Source organism: Ursus americanus, chromosome 4 (genome assembly GCF_024610735.1).
Source record: "Ursus americanus isolate L20-20 chromosome 4, mUrsAme1.1.p, whole genome shotgun sequence".
Classification (NCBI taxonomy): domain Eukaryota; kingdom Metazoa; phylum Chordata; class Mammalia; order Carnivora; family Ursidae; genus Ursus; species Ursus americanus.
This window is the reverse complement of record NC_142130.1, coordinates 43,854,667-43,871,748: the sequence shown is the minus strand read 5'-3', so window position 1 is coordinate 43,871,748 and position 17,082 is coordinate 43,854,667. Positions and strand designations below refer to the sequence as shown.

At 40.4% G+C, this 17,082-nt stretch overlaps 1 protein-coding gene across 1 annotated transcript in view; it reads right to left on the bottom strand.

Moving 5' to 3' along the window:
- Positions 1 to 14,004: 14,004 nt before the first annotated feature.
- The window catches only part of LOC123784062 (cell surface glycoprotein CD200 receptor 2-like), a gene marked incomplete at its 5' end in the record, with an annotated part of 32,645 nt that continues 29,567 nt past the window's right edge, over positions 14,005 to 17,082 (bottom strand). Inside the window, one exon of the mRNA XM_045785184.2 lies at positions 14,005 to 17,018. Within this exon, the coding sequence (XP_045641140.2) occupies positions 17,012 to 17,018 (7 nt within the window). The remainder of the gene's footprint in view (positions 17,019 to 17,082) is intronic.

Here is a 17,082-nt window from a genome sequence, read left to right as displayed (position 1 = left end):
AAACAAAACAAAACTACAGTGCTTGAGGTCTTAACCAAGTTTGGACCAAAGGTCTCTGACGCTCTGCAGGGTAAGTGACATGGCAGGAAGGGAAAAGTCCACTAGAGGGTCATGAGCCAAATAGCTTGAATGAATAATTCCTGCTTATTGCCGGGTCCCCATATCTCCATCTTACAGCCTGCACATGCTCCATTTGTAGTCCTCAGGCAAATTCTTTAACCTTTTTGGTTGCATTTTCCATTTCATCTTGTTATAAATAATAAGTCAGAACACATGTCTTGAATAGCTTAAGATCTAAAACATATGTTTGTGCCGTGAGACCGGAGAGGTAGAGCGGCAGAACCTGAGGCCAATTTTGTTTTTAGCAGAGACTTTAGATGTCTGTTCAACACATTGATTGAAAAGTAATTTTTGTTCCTCCAATGTGCCATGCTGTCAAGAAACATACCAAAGAAGAAGACCAACTTCCTGTCCTCCAGGAGCATATAATCTTTTTGGAGAGCAAATAGTCTCATTCTTCAGTGCCCTTCTTCATGCGCAGTGAATACCAGTTCAAAAAAGCTTCAAAAAAGGTAATCAGAGTAAAGTTAAGTTGAAGAGGGATTCACGGTCCCCCTTTAGGTCAGTTCCAAGCCAAAGAGGAATCCTTACCTATTACCCTTGGCCCTTCAGTAAGGGGTATAGATCTGTCAACTGAGAATGATGGCTCCAATTTATAAAAATGTTCCTTTGGCCTCTACAAGAATGTAATTCTCCTACTCATGCACATAGTTTCCTGACTCTACGGCAGAAACTTAGATACAAAACCCATTTCACAGGTCAGCCTATTGCCTTTTGGTGAGGAAGGTTTGTCTGCTCAGATATTCCTCCCTTAAACTTCATGTCTTTCTTCACTAACTTGGAGATACCTTCCTGCTCTTTCTGGAGATTTCTGGTCCTTAAACCATTATATTTCTTCCTTTTCCTGTTCACAATTTGCTTGAGGAAGGTCTAGGAGGTAACAGTATTGTGGGACAACCCCGGGTTAGAACTTTGGCTCTCCACCACTTACTAATTGGAGCCTCAATGTTCTTCACTGTAAAATAGATAAAACCATTAATAACTGCCTTCCTGGGCAGATTGATGAAATGATTACAGCACGTAAAGCTGGTACCTTTATAACTGTTGGCTTCTGTCTCCTTTTCCTAATGAAACCTTAAATTCTTCCTCTAGACTGTAGACCATCTCACACTGATCTGCAGTCACCTTTACTTTTTAAAAAAGCTTCTGTGGTTCTAGATCCTAGATCCATCCCCGAACCAGTTCTCCCTGTCCTGTGAGCATTGCCTTCACTTGGACCAATCAGCTTTATTTCCAGATGAAGCTCAGCTTTTTTTTTTTTTTTTTTTTTTAAATCACCATCACTACCATTATCACCTACTGTTGTAAACTAAACCATGGTACCACCTTTTCGGGGGGTCTCCATTGTAAACCTCCTACAGGTCCCAGGAAACAGGTGAATTAGTTTGCTAGGGCTGCCACAGCAAAAATACTACAGACTGGGTCGTTTAAACAACAGAAATTTATTTGCTCACAGTTCTGGGAGGCTGGAGGTCCAAGATCAAGATCGGCAGATTTGACTTCTTCTAGACCTCTCTCCCTGTCTTGCAAATGTCCACTTCCTCACTGTGTCCTCATATGTATGGCCTTTCCTCTGTGCATACATCTTCCCTGGTGTCTCCTTGTGTATCCAATTCCCTCTTCTTATAAAGACACCATTCAAATTGGATTAGAGCCCACCATAATGGCCTCGTTTTAACTTACCTGCCTCTTTAAAGGCCTTATCCCCAGTATAAACATTTTCTGAGGTTGTAGGGGTTAAGGTGTCAAGATATGAATTTTGAGGAGAGATAATTCAGCCGATAACAACTGGCTCTTTCACGAGGTGCAGGGGAGTGCAGAGGGAGCCCTGAGTTGCAGCATGGTGTAAGTATCCCCACTGCGGCCTACTTCGAGCTACCAATAGTTTAGCAACCAGTTCCCAAATTCCCTGAACATTTGTTATTCAATCCCACAAGCCGGTAAGAGCTGGCTCCAGCACATGGCTGGTACAGATTCCAGCCAAATGTTCCTTCTTTTACTGGGATGGGGGGGTCTCCCTGTATTCTGTACACCCCATCAAACTTTGTAGGACCTTCTCCTATGTCCTTCTTTCAGCTGAGGGACGCTTCCAATTTTTAGCCCATTTGCAGTGCTAAAGTGATTGACATACCCTTGAGCTCAATTAATTCCCCAGCCCTTTCAGGATTAGATTATAAATTCACTCACCTCCTGAGGATGACAACCCATTCTCTCTACCTTTGAGAAGCTGGTGATTAGGAAGATTTCCTCCCTCCCTCCTCCCTCCCTCTCCCTCCTTCTCCCTCCCTCTCCCTCCCTCTCCCTCCATTCCTTTCCCTCCTTTTCCCTCACTCACTCTCTTTCTTTCTTTCTTTCTTTCTTTCTTTCTTTCTTTCCCTCTTTCTCTCCTTCTTTCATTCCATCTTAAGGTCAGCAATATTTATTTAAACCCAAAGGGGCATATATACAAATAATTTCACTTAGGGCCAAAGAAGAAAAAACTTATTAAATTTTCTCCATTTCTCAACTGATCTTGTGGGAGCAATGGGATAAGAAAAGAGTAAGTCAAGCTTGTGAGAGTTAAACAAGAGAAAGGTTTAGACATGTCCTAACATGGAAAATAATGGTCTTTATCTCTTACCATTCATGTCCAACACTGCATGACTGCTCATAATTCTAGATAAAGAGAATCTACTATTTTAAACAATTTAAGAACTTTCCAATAAGGTAGCACTCCAGCCAAACAATGCACCAAGAAGAACAAATCCCCTTAATTTTCTAATTTCTTATTTTATTATGACAGCTTTGGAAGAGTAACGGGAAGTATCTTTTGATGAAGAAATTCCAAACTGGCTTCAATTGAAAAAAAATTCTTGAATCTATTTTGCGAAACACTTTTAATTTCTGGCTTTTGTGTAATCATCATAATTTAATAGATTCAGGAAAGTTTTTGGCCTTCAAGTCAAATAATTATGATAACCTCATTCCAAGTTTGTGTCTACATATCTCAGAGTCAAATGGATAGCAAATCTATTTGATTTTCCACTTTGATTATGAAATTAACTAGATAGTTCTCAAATTTCTATTGTGTTTAGTGTGATGTCCAGCCTCCAGTGATCCTCTCCTCCTGGTGTTCATGCCCCCAGTGTAGTTTTTTCCTATATTGAATGGTACTAACCTGTAGTAGTAGTAGTAGTAGTAGTAGTAGTAGTAGTAGTAGTAGTAGAATACTGTGCAGAAATACCCGAGAAAACAGTGCAACTTCTGCTTTGCTCTTTCTTGGCTTACTAACAGCTTCTGTGTCGTGAAAGCACTCATACCCTGGAGAGAGGTTTATATGGGGAGAAACAGAGGTCTCCTGCCAACTGTTGGTATTAACTGTCAGCCTGTAAGTAACCCCTTGGAAGTGGATCCTCCAGCCCCACTCAAGCCTTCGGAAGACTGCGGTCCTAGCTCATACCTTGACTGAAACCCCATGAGCGATCCCAAGCTGGAACTGCCCCGCTAAGACGCCTCTGAATTCCTGGCCCATTCTTTCTGTGAAAGAATAAAGACTTCTTTTGGCTTTAAACTGCTAAGTTTTGGTGTAATTTGTTATGTAGCAATAGAAAACCAATAAACTCAGTTAGGCATTTAATACCCAATATTTAGAGATCCAGTGTTTATAAATCTTTCAGTGTCAGGAAACGAAAAAAGGCTCCACTTTTATCCCTTGGATAGACATTTAGGAGTTTTTGCAATTCCTTGGCCTTTGAACTCCCTTCCTGTGTTTGTGAATTTTCCACCTTCTGAGTCTTGGTGAGATGTAGAGCATTTCCTTCCACTCTAGACCCAGAAAATGCAGAATAGTTACTTTGCCGTTCTGTCTGGAAGTTGTTGGACAAGTGCCCAGGCATCATTTGTCATTCACACTTGCTCACGGCAGTGGAGGTATTGTAAGCTATGGCATCCATTGTGGCCCAGCAGTTATGACAGCAGCGTTCCTCCTCATTAGACTGGTTCGTTCCTGCCCATTTCCCAGCGCTGGTTTTCCAGCTACAGAGATTCTATGAGCTACCCAGTATTACTAATTTTCTTTTGTGCGTAAATCATTTTTTGTGCCTAAATCATCATGCTGCGGCATGCATACTGCACCATGGTAGGTCCAATGGGAATCACAAGGGTATCAGATCCATCAAAAGGTCAATAGGAACTGCCTGAGAGAGAGGATTACTTTGGCCTCTTGAATCAGTCTTCAAAGGCACAACCTAACTGGCAGAAAGCTGAATCATGATACGGAAAGAAAAAGGTTAAGGTGACACAGTATCTTTAAGATAAATCATTATAGGTAAGCATCAGTACACCCAGAGTTTGAGACCCTCAAACACTGATGATTTATGAATGAAATGCTTCTCAAAGTCCAAGTTTTTCTACCTCAGTAGTTTTATAATTACATGTTTATTAACTGACTAAAAATTATTTCAAACTGTTCATTAACTTCAAGAAACAGAAGGCATCAAGAAATGAAAAACAAGATTAATACTGAAGCCATACTAGTTAAAGCAAGGACACGTAGAAAATGAAATTTAAGTTACACACAACTTAACATAATTGAAGCCAGCTAAAAAGTATGAGACAGTCATAAATATCAGAATGTTATATTGTTTTCCCAAGTAATTAAAAAGCCATATCCATGACAGAACTTAGATTTAATGTTTCATCTTTCTCCTCATAAGCCTTTGATTAATTCTTGAGTTATAAATTCTCATAAATTCTGGCCTTTTTAGGCTGGTAGACAAATCTGTAGGAAGGCCAGAGGAATTACCTACATGAAGAATCAGTAAAAATGCAGAATCACAGCTTTCTATAGGTTAAATTTAGACAGCTCTACCCCAGCCTTATCGGGTTTCCCCTTAGAAGCCTGTCAGCTCTGGGGGCGCCTGGGTAGCGCAGTGGGGAGGGGGGAGCGCCTGGGTGGCGCAGTCCTTAAGCGTCTGCCTTCAGCTCAGGGCGTTCTGGGATCGAGCCCCACATCAGGCTCCTCTGCTGGGAGCCTGCTTCTTCCTCTCCCACTCCCCTGCTGTGTTCCCTCTCTTGCTGGCTGTCTCTCTGTCAAATAAATAAATAAATAAAATCTTAAAAAAAAAAAAAAAAAAGAAGCCTGTCAGCTCTAAACTCAATCCCTCTACATGGTCTTAGCAAATCTGACAACTCTTACCCCACCTTTTGGCAAGAAAGTATATTGGGTTGTCTTTTTATCTTTTGTCTTTTGGAAATTTTTATTTTTAATTACACTGACTACATGAACACATTCTTGGTACAAAATCCAAACATTACAGATCAAACCAAAGCCTCTCTTCACTACTGACCACAGTTCAAGTCCCCAGCACATGCCTGCAAACTTCCAGATGTTTTTCTATGTACCTACTGGATTATATAGATACAGGTGTAAAGCTCAGCCTCTACTCTGAGTTGCAAGGAAAATCATTAATATTTAGAGTACTTATTTTAGTAGCATAAAAAACATTGCTCCTAGTCCATCAGCCCCTTCCCTCTTCTCTTCTGCTACGGCCCGTTCCCTCCTCTCTTCCCATATAATTATAATATTATAATATTCCATTATATATTATATTCCATTATAATATTATAACATATTATAATATTCCATTATATATAATATTATTATAATATTCCTTTATATCTATATTCTACAATATTCCATATATATTCCATATAATAGTCCAAATATACATATAAATAACACATCTTCCTTATCCCTCATCTATCAGTGGACTCTTAAGATTGTCTCCATATCTTGGCTATTGTAAATAATGTAATAAACATATAAACATAAGGGTGCACATATCCTTTTGAATTCATGTTTTTGTTTTCTTTAGGTAAATACCCAGTAGTGGAATTATTACATCATACAGTAATCCGATCTTTAATTTTTTGAGAAACCACCATACTGTTTTCCACAGTTGACTTACCAATTTACATTGCCACCCATAGTACACAAGTATTCCACTTGTGACAACATGGGTGGACCTAGAGGGTATTACACTAAGTGAAATGAGTCAGACTGAGAAAGACAAATACCACATGATTTCACTCTTACATAGAATCTAAAAAAAAAAAAAAAAGATTAAACAAACGAAAAGCAGAATCAGACCTGTAAATGCAGAGAACACACTGAGGGTTGTCAGACAGGAGAGGTGTGGGGGGATGGGCAAAAAGGGTGAAGGGCGGTGAGAATTACAGGCTTCCAGTTATGGAATGAATAAGTCACAGGGATGAAAGGCACAGCACAAGGAACATAGTCAATGCTCTTGTAATGGTGTTGTATGGTGACAGATGGTAGCTACACTTGTGGCAAGCATAGCATAATGTTTGCACTTGTTGAATCACTACGTTGTGCACCTGAAACTAATGTAATATCATGTGTCAATTATACTCAAATAAAAAGGTTAATTAAAATAAAATAGAATAAAAATAAGGTACATTTGGTAGCAATTAGGGAAGCATCTGGTCCTCTAAGTCATCTGTCTCACAGGCATTTGTGGAGAAAACCCTTGTTTCCCTCTGCCTGGCTCCTTAGAACTGGAGCCTGCCTTTGCCACGTCAAGATTGGAAGAGTAGGAATCAGTCTACTGCCTGTTAAAACAAGAGAATCCCTGCAAAGCCATCCAGGTTCTCTCTTTTTTTTTTTTCTTTTTTTTTTTTTTTTAGATTTTATTTATTTATTTGACAGAGAGACAGCCAGCAAGAGAGGGAACACAAGCAGGGGGAGTGGGAGAGGAAGAAGCAGGCTCCCAGGGAAGCAGGGAGCCTGATATGGGGCTCGATCCCAGGACCCCAGGATCATGCCCTGAGCCGAAGGCAGACGCTTAATGACTGAGCCACCCAGGCACCCCCATCCAAGTTCTCTTCCACCAAAACTCCCTCTGCCTTTCACCTTCTGAGCTCTGCCTGGGTGAGAGAGCCCCCCAAAGGAGGTGGGAGGGGGCTCATCACTTACCCCATTTTCCCTTCTCCAGTCAGCTCAAGGTTGGTTGTCTCTGTTGTTTAGATTCTGGGGAGGATGGAGGAAAAAGATTCAGAATTCTCTCTGTTTCCCTAAGAGAGTTTACACTATTGACAACCAGAGTTAGGAAGAAGCATGTATGTGACATTCTTAACTTCTGCTAAGGTGCTGAGCCTAAGGTGGCCAAGCTTGAAATGAAAGGGGATACAGAGAGCCTGGAATTATTAAAAAGACACTGAAAAAACGCTGGCTTTATACTTACTATACATAAATTATATCAACCTAGATGTATTATTCCGTGACTTACTTTTTCTCGTTCAGTATGCCTTGAAGGTATTTCCATGCTGCTACATATAACCCCACATTCGTCATTAATAACTACTTATCGAGTCCCTATTATGTACCAGAGGCTGCATGTATAGCACTGGAAAAGTAGACCAAGAATCTATTCTTGTCAGTTTACATGTTAGAGAAGAAGAAGGATAATAGTCGAATATGCATGTGCATGAGTAATATAACACCAAGTGATGGATACGAGGAGAAAGAAAGTGGCATAAAAGGGCAGAGACAAAGGTGGTGTTTCAGAGTCAGAGAGGGCCCCTTTGCAGGGGCAACCTCATTCTTTGTAGCTCCTACACAGGCTAGCATGACATCCCTGCAGAAGGACAGCAAGATTGGTTTCCCATTACAAACCATGCTGTAATATTACCTCCTTGTGCACATGAAGAATAGTACTTTGCGTAGATCCTGAAAAACAGAAATATTGAGTCATCCCTGCAAACTGCTCTCTGAAATGGCTACAGTGATTTTTACTCCCATCAGAAACTGTTTGTTCCCCATAACTCTTAGTTACCACTATCAAAATTATTGATTTTACCAATCTGATGCATCCAAAAAATGGCATCTTGGATTTTTTTTGTAATTGGCACTTCCCTTTACTACTTAGGTTGAATATGGTGCATTATGTTTATTAGACATTTATATTTCCTATCTTGTAAAAATAGCTATACATATCCTTTGCCCATATTTCAATGGGATTTTTTTGTCTTTCCCTTTTGATTTGTTGGAGCTAATGTACTCAAGCTAATAAAGATTGTCTTCCATATGTTGTAAATACTTTCTCTCATTTTATTCATCCCTTTAATAATCATACCTTCATCAGTCTTTATTATTTTGAATTTTAAAATTCAAATTCACCATACATTTATCGAGTACTCACTACATATAAGACGCTGCTAGGCCCTTTGGAAAATATAATAATAGTTGAGACCTGACATCTGCCCTTACGTACCTCACAATCCAGTGTTGGGCACGTGTACACAAATATCTATAAAACCAAGGGTCTTAATAATCCACAAAGCACTATAAAAAGAAGTACTACAGTGGGACATTATCTCAGACCATGGCACATGGAAAATTTTCGCCGATGCAGTAGCATTGAAGAGACGGTGGTCTTTTGAAAGGCAGGGACAGGTAAAAGTCTTCATCGCAGGGGGAACAGCACAAGCCAGGCAGAAAACGCAGCCAGGAAGGGTTGAGAGAAATTTCTGGGAAAGCTGGATAGTGGCTGTCTAGGTAGGAATAAGAGGAGTCCAGTCAGTGGAAGACCAGACTGAAAAGGTCGGGTGGAACTATCTTAATCTTCTATCTATAAAAAAGGAATAAGTGATAACTTCTACAATTCATAGTCTCCCTGAAAGGTAGTCATTAACGAAAAGAAGAACATTGTTGACTATGAGATGTTAAGTAAAGATTTGGAGTGACTGGGAGCCCATACATGGCCTCTCCCGCAAGCTTGACAACAGCCTGAAGATGGACGCCCTGCGGCCCTCAGTGCGCGCATGCGCACTGCCTGTGCTGCATCTGCTGACTTCCGCCGGCCAGAGAGAGCCCTCGCCTGAGAACAGCTGCGGTTGGCAAGTCTTGAGTCTGTTTTACCATCCTGCAGAGGTAGGAGTTGGATAGCTTATGCACTATGACTTCACAGTCCTCTGGGGAAGCTGCCAAAGAAAGCATGTTTTGGATAGGAATCTGAAAAAAAGTAAAAAGAAAAAGAAATAAAAATTTGAAATACCCGAGAGGAGTTTGGCATAGGGATAAGGTTTCACATCCAGCTCCTCCCTAGGCTCTGCCATTTAATCATCCTCCAGGACACAGAGGCTGCCACGGATAGTGATTAGGCCTTCTTGGGCTGCATCAGCAAACACCCTCCTTCGATAGGCAGTTGGAAAGTAATGGGATTTGGGTTTTAGTTGCAAGGGAATGGTGGAAAATGTTACAAACAGCCGACCTCCTTTGCCCTCGCTGAAATGGCTGCCTTTCTCTGCACATTTTATGTTGCTTTGGGGAGAATGACAAAAGACAGATGCTTCTTGTTGGAATGCGAATTGTTTAATCTTTCTTTCTAGTCCCAAGACAGTTACTGTAGTTTCTTGGAGCAGACATCTTGGGCCACTCCTTGGTTTTCAATGTCTTGTAAATGGTGTTGTGTTGTGATTTTCCATTATGTGGAATATAGGAATATCTGTAGGGGAGGTTTTTTTGAAAGGTGTTATGTCATAGACGGTGTCCTCAGGCTAAAAGCCTTAAATTGGGTGTGTATAAATTGTAAATAAACTGTACACTATTGTAGTCAGACACAAAATACATAACCTGGCCTGGCCTCATCTCCTACAGAACATCAGCTGGGTGCACAGAGCTGCTTGTTTTCATTTCAAGGGTCGCTAACAGTATGAAAAAGCATCTTTCCACTAGCGTGACCTGTTTTCATAGTACCCACAAAGGAGGAGAACTGCTTTCTCTCTGGGTTCTGTGGCCCCCATGGAACCCCAGAAAGCTGCTCAGTAGAAGAAACACAGTAAAACTCATATGTTAGCACAAACCACCCTGCTCTCTGCTGCTCTCTCTTTTCATAAAGACAGTGAGTTTCATAAAGGTAATGAGATAAAAGAGAAACTAACAGGATGTGATGTACTCAAGCATTTTCGTGTTAAGGCACAAGAGTAAATAATCAATCTCATAAACAACTTCACTTTCCCAAGAGGAGCACATTCTTATTAACAGCAAATCATGACAGCAATTTGGAAAGTGATTCATTTCTCCAAAAAGTCTTAACATTTCATGGGACTTCACAAATCTTTTTGTTGTAGTGTATCTTGTTTAAATTTGTTTTTTTTTTTTTTCTGATTTTGAGCATGTGTATGTTTTTTCTCTCTCTCTCTTGTTAATTTTTAAATTGCCTTGATCAGTCACATGGCCTCCTCCTACCTGTGCAGAGATGATCACTTCTTCCCTCTCTTGTGATTGTCGTACCTCTGCAGGGCTCTCTCCTCAATGTGTGGGAACGTCAAGGTAGACAGCGCAGCTGGAAACGGAAATCTATGTCTGTGGTTGTCTGTGTGGGGGGTCTCTGTGTTTTAGGTAGGAGAGATGTTTTAGGGCAGAACACATTACCTTTTTTTTTAAATTTACTTTTCTTTGTGTGCATAAAAGACATTTGAAAGCAGGGACAAATAACAAGACTTTGTGTTTCTATAGCATTTTCCCCAAGGACATTTATTAGTTTGTAAAGATTATCCTCAAAACTTTCTCTTCAGCTGGGTTAAGAGCAAGAATTATTTTCGTATTTCATTAGAGGAAACCAGGATAAAGCAAAGCATCTCAACTCTGCCAGCTTTACCCTACTCAGAAACTGAGTCCCGCCCTTCGGAGATGAGTGACATCATCCCGCCAACCCACTGCCTCTCTAGGTCGAGCTCCCCTGCCTTTCTTTGGTTGTCCACTGTGTGTAAGCCAATGTTCTTGGCTCCTTATTTGATCTTAAAGTCAGTGTTGGGTGAATCAGTCAGAAGATTTGGACATTCTGTTCAGAAAATGTTATAAATTCGTCAAGATTTGCTCGATCTGCAAAACTCTTCTGGCATTCTCAATAGAATAGCAGTCTTGTGTCCCCAGATGACTTCCTGAAATGCAGGACTTGTGTGGGACGATATAGTTTCTCCATTGCCTGGAAAGAGACATGCTCTGTTACAGTCCCCTGTCTTTACCCATGCTGCCTCTCCCCTTTATTCCCTGCCCTGGCGCACCTGCAGCATTCCTGTGCGTCTTTTAGAACTCAGCTCGACTGTTACCATCTTCTTCACTAAGCGTTCTCAGGCATTCTCCTCACTGAAGCTCCAGTTTTTATTCAGGTCTCTCTTCATTCTTCTCCCACGAGGATAGGTGCCTGGTGAAAGGTGCTGACTTTAGCCCAGCTCCACAGAAGTCCTAATCAACACAAAGAACATCTTGGTCTCTGCCAGAGATTAGATAAAGAATTGTCCCGTGGCCTTGGCCAATTAGGCAAGAGAAGAAACGAATGTGGGGCTGTCAGTCCTCACAAGTAAGATGGGATTTGAGAAATACATGGTCAACCCTCTTCCTCCGAACATGCCGTATGGCCTTGGGATGGCCAACGCCTTCTCACTTCCAGCCTGAGAATGAAGCGAACACTGAAAATGGCAGAGCAAAGATGAGGATGAAATCCAGGCCCTTCAAGATGTTGTAGAGCCATTGAAACAACCAGACTTAAAGTTGGTTCTACTTCTGGATGCCTTCTTTTTTTTCTTTTAAGTTTTTATTTATTTGAGAAAGAAAGAGCAAGAGAGAGAGAGAGAGCATGAGCGAGGGGAAGGAGCAGAGGGAGGAGAAGAAGCGGACTGCCTGCTGAGTAGGGAGCCCGAGACGGGACTCAATGCCAGGACCCTGAGATTAGAACCTGAGCCGAAGGCAGATGCTTAACCAACTGAGCCATCAAGGCGCCCCTTCTGGATGCCTTCTTATGTAAGATAATAAATGTTTTTGTTGTTAAATCAGAACCCTACTTTCTGTTTATTGCAGCTGAAAGCTTCCTAGTTCATCCAAAGCTTTTCCTGACCTTCAACCCACACATTCACCCAGAATTGCGTGTTCCTGCCTTTGATCGCTCTGGCACTGTGTACCTACCTCCATTACAGCATCAGTACTGGGTTTTCATGGTCTGCCTTTCTTTGCTGGCTTCTTGTTATCTCTTACTATAAACTTCAAATCCCAGACGAGTTTCTTGGTCACCCTTGGTTTCTTATACCCGAGCTGCCAACTGCTGCCTTCTGTGTACTGTTTTCCCCAGGATGTGGGTAGGGTTCCTTCTTCCTTCATTTCTAAATCACCATCAATCACATGAAGGCTGTTGTATATAACAGACTTTAACGAAATGCTAACAGAAAGGCATCCTTAATTCGAGAATTCTTTAGCTATCCCGTCATGGAGAATTGACAACCACCCAACTTTCTTTTTGTAGCTAAGGCCTAGTCTACTTCTTCTACCCGATTCCTCAAGGGTCCCCAAATTCCCATCATTGGAGTCCAGAGATAACACTTTAAAAAAAAATTATGCTGACCATTTTAGTTCCCTTTATTTTGGTATTCCCAATGCATTCTATGACCTGAGCTTTACCTTTCCTCTCTAAACAGTTGGTGTATTTCCCTACCAGACAAAATGTCCTCTTCCATCTCCTCCTGCTTCCAAATTGTAGAAAGGACTGAAGTAAGATTTAAAGAAGCAATTTTTAAAATCTCTCCATTGCATTTGAATTCTCAAAGCTTAAATGTGGGGGCACCTGGGTGGCTCATTTGGTTAAGTGTCCAACACTTGATTTCAGCTCATGAGCCTTCAGCTCATGACTCGGTCATGAAATCGAGCCCTGTGTCAGGCTTCATGCTTGGCCATGAGTCTGCTGGAGATTCTCTTCCTCTCTCTTTGCCCCTCCCCCCCTCAAATAAATAAATAAATCTTAAAAAAAAAAAAAAGCTTAAATGTGATATCCTTAACATGTGGTGACACTCAATTTTTAATAATAATATCTAGTCCTTCCCTGAAGATAGTAATTAATCTCACAAATATTTCATGTGTTATTTCACTTTTTCATTTTGTCATCTTTTTGAAGACTCCCATAAATTCCCTCTTGAACCCCAACTCTCTCTCCAAACAAAACAAACTGTAAGGTCCACTTTGTGAGTGCTCTCATCAGTAAACAAGGCAGGTCCACACTCCAGCTGGCTTCTTAGTAACACTTAACTCTGAGTGTCTTAGTTTCCTTTTTTGTAAAACAAGGAAGTTGGCCTACTTATCTGTAGCTTCCTTCCAGCTTTAAAATACCACATAGGCCTCTAAAAGTCATGGGCCAAGAGAAATGGGGTTGGACCCAACAATAGAGAAGGCCAGTGAGTTTTATTTGTAGCTCAAACCATCTGCTGCTGGTAACACTAACAAGCAGCTATTTGCTCTTTAGTGATCGAAGATCTCGACACTCCGTTTAAGAAATAAGTGAATACTGATCTTGGTTTAACCACCAAGAGATTCTCATATTTCCTCTTTCCCTGAAACTAGACTATTAATATCCATCCTTATCTTGTTTGATAAACTAAATGTTTCTACCAAAATTAAGTGGCAGGAGTAGTGCAATTCAAGTTTAGGAACCAGACATTTTTTCTTTTTAATTTTAACAATTGTTTTCTTCCTTCTGTAATTGTCCTAAAATTACCCAAGAAAACCTAAAGAATTAATAAATGTAGAGGCAGTTGAATGGGAAAATTAAAGGAAAAAAAATGCAGGATTACTACCTGAGGCTAGATTTTAGCTTGCTTCAAATGTTAAAAGAATTAAGTTGAAGCACCATCTAGTGGCTATCTATGTTTTGCTAAAGGTTGCTCCCCATTTTCCTCAATTTAGGACCACAATTAATTTGTTGTACATGTATATATGTATGCATATATGTATTTAGGGAAAAAATGTTTTTTTATCTTTATGCAAGGCTAAGAGATTGAGAGACAGTAGCTATAGCTTTTTATTCTTCCAATCTGACATCACATAGAAAATCATGGCAGTGAAGAAGCATGAATTCAGATAAATCTCTTCCAGGAATAATGGAGTCCTTTTATGTCAATGATGGCAGAAAAAAGGATTAACACAATAAAGCCCCACAGATTTCAGTTCCTCTGTTTCTCCTGATCAGATCCTCTCTAAGAGCCTACAACAGTGTCTTTATCTTCCCAAGCCTGTAATGCAGACATGTCCTCACATGTGTAGGGATTGGCTGACTATTAGATGATCTTTGCACATCTCCAGATTCCCAAGCCCTTTCCTATCACAAGGCCAGAGTATCCTTCAGCTTTACATAACCAGGAATTCTTCTGGAACTATCATAGAGTTGGTTCTTATACATATGGTTAATATCTTCCGAAGTTACACCTGTTTCATAATCTCCATGGGAAGAATGAAAACAGAACATGAAAAATGCACATGAATAGAGTATAACTTGTGTTGCAAGATTAACAGCAAACCTTGAAACTGGCAAAATAGGTACTTGTGTTAACTAGGATTAAGTTCAACTGCGTATGGAGTAAAACTCAAAATAACAGTGGCATGAACACAATAGTATATTTTCTCTCACACGAAAGAATTTTACAATAGGTATTCTAGGGTTTAGTATGGCAACTCCATGGTCATTAGGGCCCAGGATCCTCTGTCTTTCTTTTCCGTCATCTTAGTGAGTGACTTCCATCCTCAATGTCATCCATGGCCCAAGTTGGCTGCTAGACCTCCAGTCATTACACCAGTATTGCAGTCCAGGAGATAAGGAAGAAAAACAAAAGAGGATCTCTTCTTTGTCTTTAAAGAGATATCCTGAAAATATCACACAAGATATATGCTTACACCTTATTTGCAAAAATTTTAACACGTAGTCACACTTTGTTGCAAGGGAAACTGAGAAATGTCTTTTAGTTAAGTGTGTCTCCATACAAAATAAAATGGGAGTCATGTTATTAAGCACTGTATCAGAGATATAATACCATAATAATGCTGTGTAATAATTACAAAACCTTTGTAGCAACAATTGCTCAAATGTCTAGGATCATCTGAGGGTCAGGTAGGCAGCTCTTCCAACCTTGATTGAGCTTCTTCCTTGTCTAGGAGTTACTAACTGTTGCATTATCTAGGCTGGCCTCAACAGTGAGGTGATGAATGGGACTAGGATGACCCAGCTCTGCTCTCAACCTCCAGCAGACTAGCCCAGGCATGTTCTCATGGACAGGCAACAGAAACACACAGGACTTCTTGAGATGTGAGCTCAAAACTGGTACACTACCATTTCTGCCTCGTTTGATTGGCTAGAGCAAATTACATGAGTTAGAGAAACATGCACTTGCTTTATGTTTCCAACTCAAAAATCACTGACAAATTACATAGACAGAGGGAGGGAGAAAGATCTGGAGTCGTGAATACAATCTTCTACCACAAAGAGAAAGGGGAAGATGAGCATTGGCTCAGGCAACTAGCAATCAGTGTCACAGTGTTTTTGAGCCTGTGACAGAACTACGGTACTTTTTCCATTCTATGTCCTGTTTTAAACATGAGGGAGTTATAATAAAGAAACAAAGAGAGAAAAGAGTTAATGTAAGTTATATATGAAATTATTTACTAGTTTATTTCTTGGCTCATGTTCAGTTACTAATAAAATAGGTATTAATCTTAGCACTTGTCCTGTCCTTTACTATAGGCAGAAACTAGCTATCTGTACCCAAACCCTGACTCTATTTCTGCTGAGGCCACTACACTACATTCCCCAACTTCCACAGAAGTCAGTGTGGCCATGTGACAAATATAGCCAATAGAACATGAGCAGATGTCATGTTACTACTCCAGGCCTGGTTCATAAAAACCTCCTACATAAAATCCCTCATTTTCTCTCTCTCTCTCTCTCTCTCTCTCTCTCTCTCTCTTTCTTTCCCATTTACCAGCTGAATGGAGAATGCTCTGAGAAGGGCAGAGTTATAGGATAAAGTGCTACCTTGGAGTAGAACCGCTCTTGTTCCCTGTCCTAGATCTACCAACCTGCCCTGGGATATGAAGTGAGCAAGAATTAAACTTTTGTGGTCTGAATACACTGAGATTGGGAGGTTGTTTGTTTCAACAATTAGACTATCCTACTTATATATTGTCTTCGGGATAGTGGTATGCATTCATTTTCTTCCTTTGAGCCTTGCTAAAAATAATAGCCTGAATCACCTGCCATCTTACAGAAGAAATTTTTCCTTTAAATTGAAGGATACTTTTTCCTACAGGATTACCATATGTACCAATGAAGACAGGGTTCCAGTTTACAGTGGCCCTAGAAGATGTTGGGTTTTCATCACCATTAATCCATTCCAACCTGGAGTACAGACAAGAGAGAATTGAGACAGTAGAGCTCTAAAAGTTGAGGTGACATTCAGCACAGGAACTCTAAGAGCTCCTTATTTGGGATCAGCTTATAATTTCTTCAAAAATTAAGGTACTGCTAAAAATGACTTCTAGCCATTTATTCAATGATCAAGCCAAACGTGTATTAATTTCTAGCAAGCAAGAAAGGGATGGGAGGTTGGCTACAGGTCAACCGGAAGGCAGTGTTTGCAGTGACTTCTGACATTGCAACATTACTTAGCATCTTTAAAGGGCAGAGGAAATAAGAAGCAAGTATGAAAGCACTATCCAAAGAACCCAAAAGGGTGTAGAAAAACTGCAAAGCATTGTAATTTGCCATTTGCTGAGCCATCTTCCTCTTTAGGCTGAGAAGCAGGGCTACTTCTTGTTTGCAAATCTGAACTCAGTAAGGCAAAGGGGAAAGTAGATGAGTCATCCCAGGCATTTATGATGGCAGGCAGCAAGCTTTGGCATGTGTATAAATACACATATGCTAAGAGTTTGAAACAGGATTTGCCAGCTATCACAGTGATTCACATAAACACAAAGGTATCAAATAGTAATAGGAGCAGCTGAGTTAGATGCTGAACCCAAAGGCTGATCTTCATGATGTTTCATCAAATCTAAATTGACTTCCAGATTTTTCAATATTCATGGTCTATAAAAAAAACCATAAAATATATAATTAGTGCAATGAATATAAACCTTCCAAGGCATAGACA